Source organism: Triticum aestivum, chromosome 3D (genome assembly GCF_018294505.1).
Source record: "Triticum aestivum cultivar Chinese Spring chromosome 3D, IWGSC CS RefSeq v2.1, whole genome shotgun sequence".
Taxonomy (NCBI): Eukaryota; Viridiplantae; Streptophyta; class Magnoliopsida; order Poales; family Poaceae; genus Triticum; species Triticum aestivum.
The window spans coordinates 310,182,180-310,202,915 of NC_057802.1; the positions used below are offsets into that span (position 1 = coordinate 310,182,180).

At 43.0% G+C, this 20,736-nt stretch overlaps 1 protein-coding gene across 1 annotated transcript; it reads right to left on the reverse strand.

The window, feature by feature from the left end:
- Positions 1–8,267: 8,267 nt before the first annotated feature.
- On the reverse strand, positions 8,268–19,913 carry LOC123078575 (N-terminal acetyltransferase A complex auxiliary subunit NAA15). The gene is made up of 26 exons (XM_044501126.1): positions 19,684–19,913; positions 18,710–18,788; positions 18,527–18,609; positions 18,276–18,425; positions 17,787–17,902; positions 17,210–17,315; positions 16,315–16,386; positions 16,118–16,233; positions 15,260–15,392; positions 14,928–15,005; positions 14,727–14,780; positions 14,561–14,631; positions 13,826–13,880; positions 13,622–13,717; positions 12,676–12,804; positions 12,466–12,548; positions 12,159–12,389; positions 11,943–12,075; positions 11,758–11,871; positions 11,508–11,639; positions 10,740–10,796; positions 9,857–9,954; positions 9,728–9,786; positions 9,540–9,651; positions 9,356–9,456; positions 8,268–9,097 (listed from the first exon to the last, which is right to left on the reverse strand). The coding sequence occupies exons 1-26, from the start codon at positions 19,732–19,734 to the stop codon at positions 8,883–8,885; spliced, it is 2,724 nt and encodes a 907-aa protein (XP_044357061.1). The 5' UTR covers positions 19,735–19,913; the 3' UTR covers positions 8,268–8,882.
- Positions 19,914–20,736: the final 823 nt, after the last annotated feature.

A 20,736-nucleotide genomic window follows, 5' to 3' on the forward strand; every position in this document is an offset into this window, starting at 1 on the left:
ACAAGCTATAAGGACTACGGGGATAGGCCACATTCGTCCACAAGAAACACCCCAAGTCCAAGTAGAAGAAGAAGGAGTAAGAGCCCCTCTTGTGGATTCTACACAAGGGAAGTCATCACCGCCACCACAAGGTCAAGATGCTATGGAAAATCATGAATCTATCCAAGAACAAGATCAAGTCCCTCATGTTCCCAAGCAAGATCAAGGGCAAGCCCAACCAAATGGCGAAGAACCAATCCGTGAGGCCCAAGGTCAAGCTCTTGATCAAGATCAAGATCAAGATCAAGATCAATCCCAACCTCAAGTGTCTTCCACATCATCACATCCAAGTGATCAAGAACTAGAGGTTGTGAAGAGAAGGGTGTCTCCAAGGCTAAAGCATTCTCAAGGCCAAGCTTCTTCCACAAGTTCAAAACCAAGTGAAGAAGAGCTTACCCTCAAAGTGCAAAAAGCGGCCGCCAAGTTAAAGCATCTTCAACATCTCATCGACAACATTTATGGAAGCATCAACAAAGGGGTAACTACTCGTAGACGTTTGGCAAACTTTTGTGAACATCACTCGTTTGTCTCTTGTGTTGAGCCCCTTAAGGTTGAAGATGCACTTGACGACCCGGATTGGGTAAATGCCATGCATGAAGAACTCAACAACTTCACCCGCAACAAAGTATGGACTCTCGTGAAGAGACCCAAAGAACATCATAATGTCATTGGAACAAAGTGGATCTTTAAGAACAAACAAGATGAGCATGGACAAGTCACTAGAAACAAGGCAAGGTTAGTGGCACAAGGGTTCACCCAAGTTGAAGGTTTGGTCTTCGGTGAAACCTTTGCCCCCGTTGCCCGTCTTGAGTCCATTCGTATCTTGCTTGCATATGCTTCACATCATGATTTCAAATTGTATCAAATGGATGTGAAGAGTGCATTTCTTAATGGTCCTCTTAAGGAGTTGGTGTATGTCAAACAACCTCCAGGTTTCGAAGACCCCGATCACCCATCTCACGTTTATGAACTCCATAAGGCGCTCTATGGACTTAAACAAGCACCTCGTGCTTGGTATGATCACCTTACGGCGTTCTTAAGCGAGAAGGGGTTCCAGATCGGGTTAATAGATTCCACTCTCTTCACGAAGAGGGTAAAAGGAGAATTGTTTGTGTGCCAAATATATGTTGATGATATTATTTTTGGTTCCACTAACCATGCTATTAACGTTGAGTTTGAGAATCTTATGACCAAGTAATTTGCTATGAGCATGATGGGAGAGTTGAAGTTTTTCCTCGGATTTCAAGTGAAGCAATTGAGAGGAGGAACCTTCATCAACCAAGCACTTTATATTCAAGACATGCTCAAGAGGTTCAAAATGCAAGATGTCAAGCCCATGAAGACGCCCATGCCCACAAATGGCCAACTTAATCTTGATCCCAATGGTAAAGATGTGGATCAAAAGGTATATCGCTCTATGATCGGTTCTTTGCTTTACCTTTGTGCATCTAGGCCGGATATTATGTTGAGTGTGTGTATGTGTGCAAGATTTCAATCCGCTCCCAAGGAGAGCCATTTTTTGGCAGTGAAAAGAATCCTTCGATATTTGGTTCATACCCCAAACTTGGGCCTTTGGTACCCCAAAGGAGCAACTTTCAAGCTATTAGGATATTCGGATTCGGATTGGGCCGGAGACAAGATAGACCGCAAGTCCACTTCCGGGTCTTGTCAATTCCTAGGGAGGTCATTGGTAAGTTGGTCTTCAAAGAAGCAGAATTGTGTGTCCCTTTCAACCGCCGAGGCCGAGTACATTGCTGCAGGAAGTTGTTGTGCACAATTATTATGGATGAGGCAAACTTTGATGGATTATGGTGTCAAATGTGACAAAGTGCCTCTATTTTGTGACAATGAAAGTGCAATCAAGATCGCCGACAATCCAGTGCAACATAGCCGAACCAAACATATCGAGATTCGTCATCACTTCATTCGAGATCATGTGGCCAAGGGAGACATTGATTTATTCCATGTCAACACCGAGAAGCAACTTGCCGACATTTTTACCAAGCCACTTGATGAAGCAAGATTCCGCGAGTTAAGGCATGAGCTGAATATCGTGGATATAAGTAACTTGGATTGAGGTTCTTGCATACACACACATACTCTACTAGTATCTTGTTTTAGATGTAGGCACCTAAGTAGGGGGAGCTAGCTCAACTAATGAGCTATCTTATCCTACTAGTGCATAAATTGATCAAAATCTTTCACATTAGCCATTTGAAGATGGCATTTGTGCTTCAAAGATGAGTATTGGTCTTGGACCCAAGGTTCATATCTTCGCGGTGCCATACCAAACAAACTCAAACATGGTGGCTTCGGCCACCGCCCTCCGTTGGAGGTTGGATCGTTTTTATCTTTTGTTTGTGTGGTTCTTCTTGTCCTTGTGTTCGTGTTTCCGTGAGTGTGTGTTTTCTCGAGTCTCTTCCAGTGCAAGTGCTACACATACTCCTTTCTAGTAGTGTTGGATTTCTTCTGCGACGTGTTCAGAAGTGAGGCGGGAATGCTCTTTGGGATCTTGGTAAGAATTTGCATTCAGCCATAACCCAACAAGCTTCTTCCTGTCAAAATCCTCTGGATACCCCGTGCCCACGGCCCTTGTACCGTGCGCACGGGGCCTTTAGCCCGTGCACACGGGGTCTGCGGTTTCTGGCCCTGAAGAGGTGGGACGTGGGGGGTTTGGGTTCTTTCCCACCCAGTCGCCCCCTCCACGCCCCAGATCGCCTCCAGGCCGCCGCCGTCGCCTCCTTGTCGCCGGTGCTCCTCCGTGCACCGTGGGACTTCGCTGCTCCGTGGAGATCTTCCGGGATGGGGTCCTCCTCTGGTATCTCCCTCCCATTGTTCTTCTTTTTCCTCCTTTGGATCCGTTTTAGTCTAGGGTTTCCTCCTCTACTAGTCTAGGCCAGTCTTTCCCTTGTGGTAGACTAGGGGCGGATGGGCATTACTGTGGCAGTTCTCCCTGCCGCACTCACTCCCGGATCTCGATCTGGAAGTGGTTGCCGCTGGGCGAACCCCGTGTCCACGGGCCTTGTACCGTGCGCACGGGACCCCGTGTCCACGGTGGTCAGACCCCCGTGTGCACGGGGTACACAGTGGTGCCAGTCCTCCTTCTTCTCTGTCTTCCATTCCTCGCCAGCTTCTCGAGCACTTGTACTTATTTGTGTCTCTCGTGTTTGTTGTGTTTTGTTGCTGTTGTGTTTCAGACTCTGCTGACAAGAGGTCCGAGCTTCGTCGCAAGCGCACCAAGGCAGGTTCCAGGGAATTCTCTTTGGCTCCTCGTCAGCCGTCCGAAGGAAGTGGTCTGGGCTCTGAGATGGGCCGTGTTCGCCATACCGCCTCCAAGCAGCCAGTGATTGAAGCCTCTGAGGATTCAGAAGAGGAGTATGATTCGCAGGAAGATGCTCACTATGAGAACCCCGCAGATGCAGAAATAGAAGATGAGGATGATTCTGCTGATGATGTTGATGAGGAGGAAGGAGAGGAACATGTGCTCCCAGGAGGTCGGAATGTCAAGAATCTACCTCTCTCTAAGTGGACCAAGCCAGAGCTTTGGGCTTGCAGGCAGGATTTCCCCTATGTGCCAAACACTGATGCAGGGGTTGACCCAAGATTCAAGAATGATTTTCAACACCGGGTGTTCTCTGAGCTGATCATGACCAAGAAAAACAAGTTTGCCCCCCACAAGCAAATCAATGTGGAGGCTCTTCGGGACAATGATCATACCTATCCCGGTGTGTATAGTGCTCTTGGGAGGCTTGGCTTGATCCCGTTCGTCGCCTTCCACCATCCGTTCAGTGAAGATCTTGTGATGCAGTTCTTTGCCACCATATACTTCCACAGTGACGAGGCTCGCACTATGACTTGGATGTCTGGCACATATGAGTGTGAGGCCTCCATGGCCAAGTTCTCTGACATCATTCTGTATCGGTTCTTTGCTGAGGAGCATCCTGAGTATGGCCGTGTTCGTGAGACAGGTAGAGACAAGGATGAGATTGCTTTTGCTTACAAGCCAGACAAGGCCTTCACCACCGGTTCTATCAAACATTTGAAGCCAACCTATGATACTATGCGTCACATTCTTAGGTACACGCTTAATCCTAAGACCGGGGACTCTCACAATCTGAGGAGCTCCATGTTGGATATCTTTGTCTACCTTCATAACAAGAAGAAAGTGGATGTTCTGGACTTCATGTTCTTTGAGATCAGGCAGTGTGTTCAGGAGAACAAGTCATGCATCTATGCTCCGTTCATCCAAGCTTTGATTGAGTCCGTCTGTCCCGCCAGGTACATTGCCAAGTACCGCACCTCCTTTCCGAAGCGTGATTCCAACTGGCTTCCAGCTGCTCCTCCACCATATGTGCCTCCCAAGAAGGGGCGCAACCCCAGGCCTGAGGATCGTGCTACCTACACTGAGGGATGTTCATCCTATGTGCGGATTCCGTGTAGCAAAGGGAAGCAGGTTGCTACTGATGCCAGTTTCACCAGAGAGGAGAAGAAGTCTCTTCTGAAGACCGTGAGCAACATGTTCAAAATGTGTCAGTCCATTCAGCGCCGTCAGGTCAAGGAGATCAACAAGGGAAAGCTGGTGAGGCGTCAGGAGAAGGCTGAGCGTGCTGCAGCTGGTGAGGAGGTTGGTCCAGGGTCCGAGGACATCGACAGTGTGGCCACAGCTCGTTCTTTTCCCTTGGGGGAATGGCACTTTGATGATGATGATGATGATGCTTCGAGCGCACCTCCTCTTGTCTAGAGTCTCGTTAGCATCGCCTTTTCCCTTTTTGTTGTCTTGATGACAAAGGGGGAGAAGTGTTCTATTAGGGGCGTTTGCAGTTGGTTTCAGTTGGGTGAGATCTCAAGGCCTCGTTTCTCGTTTGTTTTGGTTGTGTTTATTTGGCTTGAGATACTCTTATTTACTTGCTTTCGCGGTGTGGTTGTGAGCTACCTAGTCTATGTGAGAGACTATCTACTTTATGGAATTTATCTATGCTTATGTTAATGTATCTTGTGGAGTATGATCTAGTTTCTATATGTTAGTCTCACGTTTTCTGCTCACCACACTTGCATGTGATCTAGGCACCGTGTTGGGTTTTATTATGTTGATCACATGCCTTGACAATGGGGATCTAGGGGGAGCCTCATATGTGTGTGCTTGATGCATAATCAAGCATTTTTTTCTTGCACATATATAGGGGGAGCTCCTTTGATCAACTATTGTCGCATGGCTGCTCACTTAAGTTGTATCCTATATGCCATGTCCTAACCATGTTGTCATCAATGCACCAAAAAGGGGGAGATTGAAAGTGCAAGTATCACTTAGATTATATTTTGGTGTGATGACAATGTGGTTAGTGGAACTAATGTTGGTTGCTAAAGTTTATCTCAGGACGTTGGTTCCAAGGTGTCCATTGATGGACGTGTGCGACCCCCCCAGTCCAAAAAGATCAAAGGCGTGGTTACCGGCGACTCGAAGGTTTTTCGTTTTGGTTCGATTTGAGTCGTAGGTAAAACCGCACTATCAAGAGGGGTCTTCGTGGAATTAGTGTCGTGTGGGAATGCCTCCAAGACAGATACACCAGCCCTCCTACACCTCCTCAGATATTCCACTTGTTGTGTGCTTTGCCGTGGTGTCCTGTGATGTTTTCATCAGAAATCTTCTGGACACCCCGTGGGCACGGGGTCTCTGACACCCCGTGCGCACGGGGTACCTCGCATCTCACTGGACACCCCGTGCGCACGGGGTCCAACGGGCAGAAATCCCCTCCCGGCCAAGAACACTATAAAAGCCCCCTTCTTCCTCCTCCATCCCCTAACCCTAATGTCTTGTTGAGCTCCTCCATTGCTACACCCCATTTTGCTCACTACTCTCAATCCCTCCACCCAATCTTGTTGAAACTTTGGGGATTGGGAGAGCAAGACCCGATCTACACTTTGACCAAACCAAATCGCATTCCCCGCAACATTCATCCACCATGACTTGTTACTCTTGGAGCTTGGGCTCCTAGGCGGTTAGAGGTTCCTCCGGAAGCTTCCTTGCTTGTGGTGTGCTCCGGAGAAGTTTGTAAAGGTGTGGTGGTCGCCTTCAAGACCAACCCCGAGTGATTCGAGGCTCATCCGTTGGGGGTGACTCGAAGGAGATTACGGTGAGCCTTCGGTGGCGTTCCGCAAGCTTTGGCTCCGGCACCGCTCCAAACGGAGAGTAGCTCTTCCCCAAGGAAGAGTGAACTTCGGGATAAAATCCGCGTCCTCGTCTCACTTGTGGTTAATCCTTTCCCGCACTTTACTTAGCCTTGTATGCTTGTTGGCTTACTAATTAGTTTGTTGCCTAGCATACTTAGCTTAGAGCTTGCTTGTCATATAGGTTGTGTTCACCTAGTTGCATATCTAGTGAACCCTTTTTATCCGGTAAGCCTTAAAATTGACAAGAAAGAGTAAAATTTGTAGTCTCCTATTCACCCCCCCCTCCTAGTCGACCGTATCGATCCTTTCAACGGCGCTCAAAGTACGCCGCCCAAGCCGCGTGGTTGTCGGCGGCGTACCGGGGGAGGGCGAGCTGCTCGTCGGTGAGGGAGGCGCGCACGATCTCGACCTCGGCGGCGAAGTAGGAGGGGCGCGCCATGGCGTCGGGCAACGGGGGAATGGGCACTCCCCCGTTGCTGAGCCTCCACCCCGTCGGCCCGGCGCGCATGTCCCGCGGCGCCAGGATGTTCGCCTCGAATAGGAGCCACGACTCCTGTTCGCGGAGCGAGCCGCGGCCGAAGCCGTTGGCCGCCGCCTCGTTTCCGGGGAAACGTTCGGCCATCGGGAGAGGGAGAGGGAGGGCTCGGCGGCGGCGCACGGAAGAGGGAGAGGGAGGGCTCGGCGACGGTGCACGGGAAGGGAGAGCTCGGCGGCTAGGGCTGGTGTGGCCAGAGGCGAGGGAGGCCACCGGCTTATATAGCCGTGCCGCGCCCGTGTGTACGCGTGCGCGTGAGGGGAGGCGTCGGCGCGCTGCCCCGTGACGCGCCGCCCGTGAGGAATCAATGGCAAGGCTGACCGGCGGCAACCTTGCCATTGATTCCCCGCGGGAAACCGAGGCGTTGGGGGAAGACGAGGCGCGGTGTCGCTGACGCGGCTGGCCCGCGGCTCTTTCGCGCCAAAACCGCTCGCCCGGGCGCCCCCCCAGCGCGCCGGGTTCGGCCTGGGTCCGCGGCGCTGATTTCGGCCCAGGTCGACGAAAATCGGGCTCCTGAAGGCGCGACTGAGCTGTTTTTTCGGCGCCGGCGCGAAAAAATCCCCTGAGGGGGCCTTTCTGGGGCGCAGCTAGAGATGCTCTAAGTGTCATTGATTTAGTACAAAGCTTAGTATAGGAGTAGTTGGCTACAAGGAAATAGTATTTCATTAACATATGGTCCATCTTTCACTATCAGAAAACCTCTTGATGCCCGCTACAACCAGCTTCTCTTCTCTCCCGTCTAACGCAGAAAAACACAATATTTAAGTTCTTATAGCCCACTTACATCCGAAAAGTGTCTGCAGAGCCAAGCTCCATTGATCTTCATGTTATTTTTTCAGCAAAAATACTTTTTCCACACCTACAGAAAGTCTAAGAAAAGTATACATGTAGACATATATTTGTGGTATGCATGTACAAAATTTCATGAACATATATATTCATATGTGATGTACAATAAAAAGACAAATACACAAATTAAAATGGACTCCTTTTTTTGTATTTGGGCAAGATATTTGTCTTTTTATGTAATTTTATACATAATTGAAGAATACGATATTTATTTGGATGTCTTTTTTGGCATATTTTGAAACCTCTAAATATAACCTGATTTTTATATATTTTGAAAAACAAGCTCGATGGAGCTTGGTCTTTTGCAACGCCAGTTTACATCACCTTATTATACCTCCTCTCACGACTCTTCCATCTATGTCAACCGCAGCCATCTCCCGGATAGCACTCCGTCGCATTTTCCAAGCAACCTTATGACGAGAAAAGGTGGCCTGGCCCAGATCACCTGGACGTCCATGTATGCCTCTCTTGAAAAGAGATGCACTTGAGCCCCAGAGCCAAAACGCTCAGTACTTTTTTGAGAGACCAAGCGAGTAAACTATTGCAAGTAAAACTTTCACACGATTAATGTTCCAGAAGGACAACGACACAGCATCAACCTAGCAAAGACAACATGAAATAATAAACTACAGATCGATTAAAATTTCACCAAATGTGTGAAAGCATATTACGCATGTGGAAGAAAAAAACTCAGTTAACATTGACGATTATTTGTCTGGACAGACCGAAATACAATATCAATGTCCAGGATTAACTTGGCTAATTTACAACCATGGGGACCAAATGTTGCAAAAGTAGGGCAACCCCCAGTACATCCAACTACTGCAAACAACACATCATGGTTCACAAAAGTTTGAGATTAACAACTGTTTTATGCCAAAAATTGTTGTAGTCCAACAAGCGTGCAGGTAGCTATCTTCGACAAAAAGAACCACCAGGCAACAAATTCAAGATCGGCTTCGACAAAAGAATCGTAACATCCTGTTGCTGCCAAGCAACAAACCCTGGCGAAGCCTCATTGTAACTGGGATGAAAGGTTTTGGCCTTCCACCATATGCAAGATGACAACGAAAAGGTACAAGCTGGAACAGAGATAATCACCGGAGATTGAAGAGATCTCAGCTCCCAATCAATAATATACTCTTCAAATGAATGCATCAAGTTAATCACTGCGCACAAAACACCTTCCCACTTGGATATCTTGCCGTGCACTTTGGTTAGTTGGGCACTGGCTCCAGTTCCAAATATATTTCTGTTCCAGCTGTAACCAGGCAGCAACTAGTTGGCGCATTTACCTCATGCTAAGGTTGCTCAGATCATCCACAACATGCACGGTCCCATTCAAACTGTGTGCGTCTCCCTCAAGTTTTGCTTGTGGGCTTGGTACATCTCCATTTTCTGGTGAACTCTCGGAAGTACTGCCGGGAATATGTGCAGTAATAGCACTTTTCACACCTTCGAAGTAGGTTGAGCATGGAAAATATTCAGCACAGCGTACCTTCCACCCTGCAGAGATACTGAGGTTAATCCTGACAATATACAACTAAAAATAAGAATCTATTGGCCCGGTATACAGGCAAACCATACCAGGCCAGCATCCAGCGCAGTTCAGTATTGTAAGTAATCGGTTTTTCTCAAATATATGTATTCATTTTAGCAACCAACATATTATAGCAGCAGAAAGAGAAGACTTGTCCATTGCCCTCAAAAACATAAATGTAAGGTGAAAATAAACAATTTGGGCATTGCCATATTGAAACTTACTGTTTGCAACATCCTGATCAGCAAAAACAGTATCCAGCAATTTATGAACATCAATACAATCTTGAATGCCCCATTCCTTAATGGGACCAAGCACACCATTTCTGCAGAAAGTTCAGATGATATAAATACTATGTACACAGCAAGTGAATAAAATCAGAGGCATATTCTTCTTCCATGTCTTTACCCTGACGCTGTGTTATTTGTTGAGTCTTCAATTAATTTAATCGCCTGCAGCTTCTTATCCGGCTCCAAGAGGTACATCATTTCAGCTGCAGCTGCTCTGTGTGTCAAAGAAGCTAGCAAAGAACGATTTGAGTTAGTAAAATTCGTGGTCAAGAAAAGGTCCATAAACCGAAAAATGAAGATAATTACCGTTGTGCTTTTCAAGGAAGTTTATATTTACTTCAACAAGAGATTTCCCGTGTAATTGCCTGCAAGAACTCGCTGGTCAGATAAACTGGAGTAAATGCATACTGATAAAATTAATCGCCATTTCAGAACCTTAGATCTGGTCGTTCAGCTTCCAGAACATTCCATATTAATTTCTCAGAATCAGTTGCTGGGGCCGGAAGATTGTTTATCCTATGGAAGAATCTTATCTGCAAATAAAATAAAGAACCAAGTTGAATATCTTTATAGCTAACAGTCAGCTCATGATAAAAAAATAAATGAAATATGAACAATATGTACACATTCCATATTAACACATGCTAAATACACTCCAAGCATAGTAATAGTAATGCTAACAAAGCAATACTAAATTCTCGACAACAAACAATAACCTAAACAGATTAGAAGCTAAAAGGTAAGCACTAGGTCATATATAGTGGCAATAAACTCCTAGTCATCCAGTTCCTAAAAGAGGATTCCATTTGTGGTTTATGCAATTGGTCAACAAACATACTTGGTAGATTTCATTGAATTGAACAAGTTATATCCTCCAGAAGAATTTAAGTAATTATTCCTGTAATATAATGGTCATTCCTTACAGGGCAATTACTCAGCACATCATCTGCAGAGTATACACCGGTAAAACGTTGTACAGGGTTCGGCTCACCAACTTCTTCCATCCAAACCAAGAGAAAAACTCAGTTCAAAAGGCACTGCTAAATACAAAGTGCACCCAGCGTTTATGGTCTGACTCCTTATAGCAACACAAATAAAAGAATAAACCCAACAAAGGTAAACAAACTGTGTTGCTTCCAAACAAATATGCAGATTTATAGTGCCAATCTCAGGCTAACGGAATATAGATAAATATGCACAGCCAAACCAGACCTCTAGAGAAAATGATCTTGACGCACTCATAAATAAAAATGAAAAATAATTTTATGGCATTCCGAATTTTGATAGAAAAATCAAAGGTGCAATTTTGGATGCTTACCAAACTTCGGTGACTGTCTGGATTATTTTCGTCCAATTTAATGAGCTGCTTGACCGCCTGTGACAAGAGATAGATAAAGAAAACTAAGAAGCCTATATAACAGATTAAGATAGTGTATCTAGTTCAACTTTTAAACACTACTGCATCTGTTCCTAAGTACTCCCTCCGTAACTTGATATAAGACCTTTTTTGACACTATCAATAGTGCCAATAGTGTCAAAAAACATCTTATATTAAGTTACGGAGGGAGTAGATAATTATGTTTGCAGGTAAACTTTCCCGTAAAAAAAATGTTTGCAGGTAAGCTTTGTATACCACAATTGCTCTGATAGAAGTAATATTAGTACATCTGTCATAAAAGTTCTGAAATATTAAGAAACAAACTAATATATTGCTGTAAAACCTAATGCTTAAAGGCGGTATATTTAGGAACATCTTCAACGAACGAAACAATTTCCACTTCAAACAAAGCACTACGCAGTACTATTTTTAATGTGCAGATCACTCGGTTTTCATCTTCCACAACCCCACATACACCAACTAAGCAATAACGGCAGGTAATTCAATGGCATCATAAAGAAACATGATGTAGGAAAGATGAGCATCAGTCTATCAACAATGTAAGGAAAGCAACAGATGTTCTCTCAATTATAATCAAGCGATACCATATCTTAAATTCTTAATGGGGTAAAATTTATTTCCAGCAAAAGAAAAGGAAAAAAACAGAAGACTGGGATATCCCCAAAAATGAGGTGCATAATACCATACCTGAAAAGCGAGTAAAACCTTTTGCTTTCGCATGTTCAGTTCAAATGAAAGTATATGAGTTTCTAATGAATCTGACGAGTTATTCTGCAGAAGCTTCAAATATTTTGTGGCTTCTGCAAGTGGATCTTCAACCTGGAAACAGAAATGCATAAAATAAAGACGAAATCATTCAATGACCTAAAAAGATAAAAACTAATGTTTCTAAAAGTACAATACTACGAGTACAACTGATCACATAGAAAAAGAATACCTGGACCAATTTTTCACCGTGTGGGTCCAAATCAACTGGCCTTGCTTGTTGTTTCTTCCCAGATTTCGAACTGTTGGTTGAAGTTGTTTCATCCTCTTGTTTCTCTTCAGCCTCCTGGGGAGATTTAAGGGAAAATTAAGACAGACTTAGCAGTGATACATCTAAAACAAAGTTCTGTAGGTTACCCTTTTAGCTCGAGCTTCTGCCTTCTTCTGTTTTTGCCTCAACTTCTTCCTCTGGGCAGCTGGCAGTTTTGACAACTCATCATTCTCCTCAGCAGATGATTTTAATGGAGAATCATGTAATTTCATGTAACACCTACAATTTTTAACAATAGCTTTAGAAAAATCTCGGACGGGAAGTACAAAATAATTGATAGACAGACCAATAGGAACCATTACCTGATAGCCCCTGCAGCAGCCTTGTGGAAGTATTCATGAGCATGCAAACGGTCTTGAAACTTCAGCATAGAAACGTACGCCCGAAGTGTCATCTTCCGTAAGCAATATGAATGGAAGTCAAACTGATCTTCAGTCATATCAGTGTAATGCTTTTCAACAGCCAAGAAATTTTTCAGAGCCCGGCCAAGATCACCTTGACGAAAATAACTCTCGCCAGAAGCAAGTTCGTACCTTAAAGAGATCATCGACTTAGAGAGTGAAGAAAAAAATAGACACTTAATGGTGGAGGAGGGAGGGAAGCATGTACCACATGCACTGCATGTCATGGAGATTATTGTGCTGGTCTCCATCTTTTGTAAACAAGACAGCAGTCTTCTCAGCTAGCCCGACCTTCACAAGTCACAAAATAAGCAGTTAAATGTGTAGTGTTTGCTGACAAAAGGTTCGCTGGTGTCTGTTTTACTATTACATCAGCGGAACCGTGCAAAAATGTAGTTGTGTTTCTAACTGAATATACCTGATCGGCTTGAAGCATCTGCATTACACACTCGCTGTTTAAATAACGATCAGCAAGGTCCATGGACCTAGCTTCATCCGCTAATGCTGCTGCTGCAGAAAAATTGCCAGCATGTTGCAAAATATTCCCCTGAAATAAAGCATGTGCACTAGCAGAGTTATTTACAGAGAATTATGCCATCTAAACACAATGTACGGTGAAACAAAGTAAGAGTAGTTACTACTCCCTCCGTTCCATAATATAGAAGGTGCACATGCTTTTCAAGATATAAGTTTGACCATAGATTTAACCAATGAAATGTGGGTTTTATGTCATAGAAAATATACCATTGAATTTGTATCCGAAAGAAGTTTTCAATGGAATAATTCTTCAGTAACATGATTTACGTATTATTGGTCTAATTGATGGTCAAAGTTTTATCTCGAAAAGCATGTGCACCTTATATTCTGGAATGGAGGGAATATTATTTAGAGGGGGCGAGAAGAGCAAAAAAGTACGAGTGTAAGACCAGTAGATTGGAGAAAGAAATTTTGCAGATTGGAAAGGTAAGACAAGAAATGGTTAGCAAGGGTAAACAACTCCTTTTTTAGGAGAATGCAGCAGAAATATGTTGGGTATTTCATTATTAAAGAGGAGGAGGGGGGTCCAAAGAAAGACCAAACCAGCAGTGCAAGATTACAGAAATGTCAAAAATTAGGATAAGACGTTTTTGCAGTTTAATTTAAACTACGTTTTTGCAGTTTAACTTAAACTGCAAAAATGTCTTACATTAAGTTACAGAGGTTGTATTAAACTAGCAATTGGCACCAAACGAAACCATTTAAGTAAGAATGAAATTTCAGTTCAAAAGAACTGAAATTTACAGGAAATCCTATATTGGAGAAATGGTGATGCTGCTTAATTGCATACCAAGGAAAACACAATTGCGCATGGGGAGAGAATTTACCTTTATGGAGTACAAATCAATGACAGTTGGCGTGTGTAAAATGGCCTCGTCAATTTTATCCAGAGCAATATCATACTGGCTCCTTCTGTCATAGTGCTGCATCATGACATGTGACAAACATAATGATGCAACTTCAAAAGATATATTTGAAAATAACTCGGTGGTTTATCAGGTAATATGCAGGTGTTCACACCAAATGCTAACCTGAGAAACCAACAGCAGAGTCCACATGAGTGTGGATGGAGGTTCTATCTGCGAACTGCAGGGAGAAACCGTTAAAGAAATACGTGACAATTTACAGATTAAGTCAAAACTACAGGTTCAGGGACAGCTCAAACTAGCAATGGCTAGTGCTAACACATGACTACTTCCAAGGAGTATGATAGGTAGCGGGTTTTTTAAGAAGCCACATGCTTGAAAAGAATGATAGAACACTTTCAAGTTACAATTTGCTGCATTACAGCCGAGAACGGTATAGGAGTTCTGGCAGCATCAAAATTCTGCACAATTTGGCATACATCAACCATACCAAGTTTCACGTGCATCATTGTTCCTTGTGTAAGAATGGTTGATAAGATGCCTTGCAGAGAAATTCCTCTAGATACCCCTTCCAGGCGGATTCTAGCACATTATTTTTTGGCTTTTTGCATCTTTAAAGACGCCAACTAAGTGATGAGCAGCTAAGTTAATTAACCTAATATTGCAGTAGAAGCATATAACCATATTGTTGTGCTACTACATACATGTTCGCTAAGTTGACTAAAAATCGAAAACGGTCTCAGTTTGGTAACAAAAAATTCAAAACCTGATATCAAGTTTTGCCCGATAAAGGTGCCAAGCAATAATTTTACAGTTTAAGATGAGCTGTGATCAATAACACTAATGAGGATATGGGAAGAATGATAAAACTGACAATAATGACCAGGCAAAAAAGATTACCTTCCAGGAAAGCATCCAGAAGTCCTAATTGAATCTTCTAGCTTAAGAAATAATTGCTCCAATATGTTTGCCTGTTAATGAGATTAACAATTTCCCGTAAATGGTTTGTAGCACAAACAAGAAATAAGAAAAAGAAAATGCTGTTGACTAGTATAGCTTGTGTTACCTTGCCAGGATGCTCATAAAGCGGGCTTAAATCAGAGAAAAGTGACGGCACTCCCTAAAAGATATGGGACACATTACAATCAGCAATAACAATGAGTAACAGCATGCTCCCAGTAAACCCAATAAAAATCATCACACAGCCAGAGACCACGAGACACCTTCGAGGTACTAACAAACCATCACTTTAAAATTATGTGATTACCTTGGTTAATAGTGGTCTGACATAATTATCTGCTGCCTCCTGGAATTTCTCACCTTCTAGGAAATCAAGAGGTATGCGCTGTTGCACAGAGGGTATGAGAAAAACTTGGATTAATAAGTTGGTGGTTATATGGCCTACTTACAGTCAATACGGATGAGAAAATAACATTTAACTTCGCATGTAAAACAAAATATTATCATGGAAATGCAAAACAAATGATGTATGCCTGCATCAAGGGTAATTTTGCAGTGTCCACAAAGGTCTCAACCATGGATATAAGGAAGAACCAACAAAACTGGTATCAATGCAAATGAGATTAGTAGATGGTTTACCTTAACAGCCGATGACCAACTATATTCTTCCTTGAGTGAATTGTATAATGCACTTAATCGTTCAACATCATCAGCGGAATATTGACCATTTTCAGAGTATAGGCCAAGGCACTTCTGCACAGCTATGAGGTACCTGAATAGAACAGGGCAACAACCAATTCTAGAGTATCAGAAGTAGGTTACCATACCAGCCAGGACTGTATACACAATGCAGTGAGGTATAGTATTTTATTCTAAGTTGCTAACATAGAAAATAGTTACAGAACCCAGCTGGCATTAGACTTATAGGTCAAATTTTGTGATAGTTTCCCTTTTATCACGAACGTGTGGCTCTTATTGCATTATGTTACGAGGGAGATTAATATCACCTGCCGAATCAAAAATACCAACATTTAAGCCTAGAAGGGTTAGGGTTTAGGTGTGAGCCAATTGCTGAAGAGAGGTTAATCAACTGTATGCAAAGTTTTGCAACACAGACATTGTGTATGTGGAGGAAGACGATCAATTGTAACCAACATCAGAATACAAGTACTGTAGTTGGTCGAATTGCTCAATCGGCTAAGATTAAATTTGCATCTGGTTACAATAAAATGCTATCTAGGTCACATACATGAAAATGATATGGTAAGATGGCAATTCACCAAAGCTTCTAAACGCATGTCTAGTGATAAAATTTAAGCTGGTTAAAAAAAATAGCTCCTAAATAAAGGTATCCTATGAATGACAACAGCACCTAAAATACAGGTACCTATGTAAGTTGACGAAAATAAACATAACATGTAAACAAAATGGCAGCATAAGTACATAGACATAAACTACCAACAAAGACACGTGAGAGAATGAGTACAAGCAACTTACTTGTAGTTATCAGGATTCATAAAAAGGAGGGACCTATATATTTTCTCTGCCTCCTCAAAACGGCCAAGTTTCAACAAAATGCAGGCCATTTGTTCTCTGAATGAGAGCTTATCAACCTAGCAGACAAAATTCAAGAAGCGAACATGTTACAGACAGTTCTACTTTTTTCCCTTCAAACATAGAAAGATACAACTTACAATTTTACTCTCCATCTTGTGCATCTCCTGAAGGGCTCTGTCCAGCATCCCACATTCCTCAAGCAACGATATCTGTGCAACAATAATAGCAATGAATAGTGAAATAATGTAAGCTATTTCTCGAGTTAGAGCATGAAGAAAGCTTTGAAATTAAGGGTGGAGCAGGGAAAGGTTGAAGACAGATAATTGTATAGCACACTGAAACCATGTCCTTCCTCCAGTCACAAGTGACATTTGAGAAATTGGCATGGAGCCCACAGCACAACTTTGACCAGTTATTCTATTTTCACTATTTCTGTAAAGGTTACTGATGTTATAGTCATGAAGGATTGTTTTTAGACTATACATATCACCTCCATATGTTCAACTTTAATGTTCATAAAGATATTGATGACTGAAGTTAGCATTGTATATTCTTTGTTTGATGAAGTAAGAAAAGGTACTAGATATGAATTGACTGATTTAGACAACAAACTTTATCTAGCACGAGGAAGTGGGGGTAAAGTAATAGAACTAATATAATGCACGCAGAAAGAACGTTACACCAAAAATACTAATAAGTATGGTAACTCGACATGTAAAGAAAATCCAGATGGGACAAAATTAACAAAGCAAAAAAAAACAGCCGGGTTCAAAGAGATGGGCAGCAAGTAGTACTGTAGCATCAGTATTACAGAATGCTTATAAACCATTCCCAAAGATTTCTTTTGAGAGCATATGTCAGCAATTACATGCAGGTTTAACAATAACCAAACCATGATATGACAAACACATAGGATGCTATTGATAACTGATCTGTCGGGAATTATGATAAGAGTTCACTGTACGCTTAAAGTAAACCAATACATTATTACTGGTACTGCAATGCCGGCTCAGGAAAGGGAGAGACGTGTACCTTATACAAAAGCATTTCACCATGTTCATACCGCTCGTTTTCTGGGGGATAATCATCTTCCAGTGTCCCCTCATATGCCTCCAGTACTTCTATTGCCTTTGAAGAGCTGCAGGTGGGTACCGAAACAACGATATTAGTGGTGAATTTTCGTATCACAGAGGTTACAGCCTGCCATACATGCAATAGTACGCAGCTTGTGAATAATGATGCGAGAAAATCCTCACAACTGATATAGCAAGAAGGTAAGACAAAAATATACTACTATTGATCTGCCAAAAAAGTACACATGTGGCATTATGTGCATTCATTATGCTATGCTGTTTTGGCAGCAATTCAATAGACGATGCATTATAGGCATCCAAAGTTGGTCCATACTTAATGCTGACATGTGGCAGATCACACAAGATCTTACTTGAATTCAAAAGAGGTTCAAATAGTAACGTCTGGTACTGGAATTTTATCATTCTATGTTTAACATATGAATTGAGCTGGAGTCCCAGGCCCTATTTGCTCAATTGGTCATATGGTTTAATTGATTGATCTAGATCAACTCAACATAACCAAGAAAGTGGCATACTTGGAACTCAAATGATGAGATACGGCAAAGCCAATCCAGTTCATGCGGTGGTTCGGCTTTAATGTCAGAAGCTGTTGTCTAGTCTCAACAAAGCCAGACAAGTCCCTCATTTGCGCCTGTGAAAAAGAAAAAATAACATTCATTCACTGGAAGGCAGAAAACCTTTATTTCTAACACGTCATATCACTGAAAAAACAAGTTTCATGTAATGCTAGGAGTGCCATGTAATGTTACCAATACTGGTAACAAAAAAAAATGTCCAACACAAAAGTTGGTTTCACTTATCCAGTACTAAGAGTTCAACAAAATCAAATGTTTGGAATCCAAATATGTGCACATGCTTATTGGCCAATTCATCAATGATGAACAATAGATGAAGCATTACATGACCGCGGGGGCGGGGGGAGTTAAGTTGAATGCAGCTATATGTTAGGTGTGAATTGGTTTACCCAGAAAATAGGGGGGAAAGCAATGGATTGTTGTACCAACCTGGAGAAGTGACAAATCACGCAAAATTTCAATATTGTCTGGATCGATCCTCAAAGCATTTCTGTAACATTTTATAGCTTCTCTGTATTCTCTATCTGATCTGTAAAGTAAACCATACACATGCCAGCACACATGACTCTTCAGATCATTCTGCAAATGTTTAATTCGATCGATACATATCAGTTACATTTTTATAATCAACTTAATCGTCACAAAACAAAATTTGGACTAAATCTGCTGTGATTAAGAACCTTCAAGCCACGGCGAACAAGCTCGTATGCTTCAGATTTCCGATCCATACAATTTAGTGTCAAACCTTTCATCGATAAAGTTTCTACAAGAAACGAGACAAAGTAGTATGCGATCAGAGGAGGCTGCATGGAGCAAGAGAGTAACACAGAAGGTTGAACAAAATCAAATGCTATCTTTCTGACCTCCATGTTCGGGAAACTTCTTTAATATGGAATCTGCGGCCTTCAGCCCTTTCTTATACTGCTTAGTTTCATATGATTTCTGTGCATGCAAACATAAAACATCAGAAACTTGGGAGTACGGAATGTTAAGAGGGGAACATGCCATTATGCCATAGTAGATATACATGCAATCCCGGTATGAAGCAGAATCATGCAAGACTCAAAAGTTGCACTGTCTGCATGTCTACAGTGCAAATTATTGTAACTTTTAACTGTTCTATAAAAGTGTTATCAGAAATACACTCAAATGATCAAAACACTAAACAAGAAACCCCAGGTACTATAAAATGTTCAATGTTGTATCCCTCCTGCATAGCTAGTACAGTTACCATAAAAGGTTCAACAGGCCAATATAGTAACACTCCAACCGGCGACCAGTATTGGCCTTTCAGCTATCACCGAATGCTACTGGACAATGTTAAGATGAAGTTCACATGACAAGATAAAATTTATTAACATGAAACTACGAGAAGGAGTTGATGTCAGATTAGATATAACATGACACTGAATTCATTGCTGTGATTGAACTACAGATACCAATAAGGTCCAGAATACATGATATATTTGGCTTTTAGCACCAGCAACTTCACAAAGTCAGCCTTGCGGGATAAAGTACATGTCGACCCCAACTGCGAAGCAAACTAGCCACTCTACTGGCGAAACGACCGTCTCCCAAGCAAAAGCTTCTCTGAGACACCTACTGATCTAACCCTCGCAAATCAAAGCTTCACCTCGGCCAGACACCAACCCAACGACCCGAGCAATCACCTAGGCAAAGAAACCCCTGCGCACGGCCACTCCCCTAGAGCATCTCCAATCGTTTGGCTGCATCCAGACTGTCGAATCGAGCGGAGCGCGGCTACGGAGCAGCGGATTCAGAGGCCGAACAGATCGATTCGAGTAGCGAGGGGAGAAGCGAGGGGCGGGGTGCTTACGACGATGACTTTGAAGAGGTTGGCCTCCTTGGCCGGGAGCGAGGAGCCCATGGCTGCGGCGGCGCGGCGCGGCGCGGCGAGGCGAACCCTAGGGGGGCGGGGGTGAGGCGAGGGTTTTGGAGCCGCGAGGCGGCGGGTGGACTGTCTAAGTTGTGGTGTGGTGCGTGCGTGGCCGCTTCGGCCGCAAGGAACCCTACCCGTCTCTTGTGTCGCTGGAAGCAACGATGACCCGACGCGAGACTTGTACAGGGAGCTAACTCTTGTTTTTGTTTTGTTTTATTTACTTTTCTTTCGATTCAAATCAACGAGCTTTATTGATGCTTAGCCAGGATTACAATCACATGCTGCAGAACATCAGCGAGAAAAAGATGGAATGCAGTTCGTCCAAAAAAAAACCTTTTTCCCATATCAAGGGTTTGGTCGGCCCTCCTCCCCTCCACACTCTCGCTCCGGGAGCTAGCGGAGCGCAAGTTAAAAATTCCGAAGAGAAGGAATAGGTGCGCTGCAGATCCTCAAATTTGCCGAAGCTAGTGGATCACCGAACAGCTCCTAACTTCCCTATTTAGCATATATGTAAGGCACTTCAGTCGCATCCCGACTAATATATCTCATTTAGAAGGTCCGGAAATTTGAACTAAACTCTACCGTTTTATTAAAATTTGTCGATTCCCAAAACTTAATAACTTGTTGAGCTTCATTTTTAATGTGCACCTTGCGGATCCGTTGATCGATCATGTGCTCGTCTTCATCTCGTAAGGTAAGGGCTTTCATTTCCATCTCTCTCGTTGCAAATTCATACTATTGGGTTTGAGCACAGAGTAATGAGTCTAATATGTCACGCTGATCAGGCCAATGAAACCCAACTGAGTAGCTTTAACGTAGGAGGCATCAACATTAATCTTAGTGACACCCTTATTTTATGGCTTCCATCTGGTTTTTTACTTTTACCTGAGTTGGCTTCTTGTCTTTGCACGCATGGCTAGCTCCATAACCGCACCATGATGTTTATTTCTGTCCAAAGCACCCAGGCTCCACATAGACTAATACATGTGT

Bases quoted from the DNA above. Each gene is read 5' to 3' on its own strand.
- LOC123078575 (XM_044501126.1), bottom strand. From the start codon at position 19,734: ATGGGCTCCTCGCTCCCGGCCAAGGAGGCCAACCTCTTCAAAGTCATC. The intron at 14,781-14,927 runs GTAATCACATAA...CATATCTTTTAG, and splicing joins TCAGACCACTATTAACCAAG to GGAGTGCCGTCACTTTTCTC. The intron at 11,640-11,757 runs GTATTCTTTTTC...TTCTGTTTCCAG, and splicing joins ACGGTGAAAAATTGGTCCAG to GTTGAAGATCCACTTGCAGA.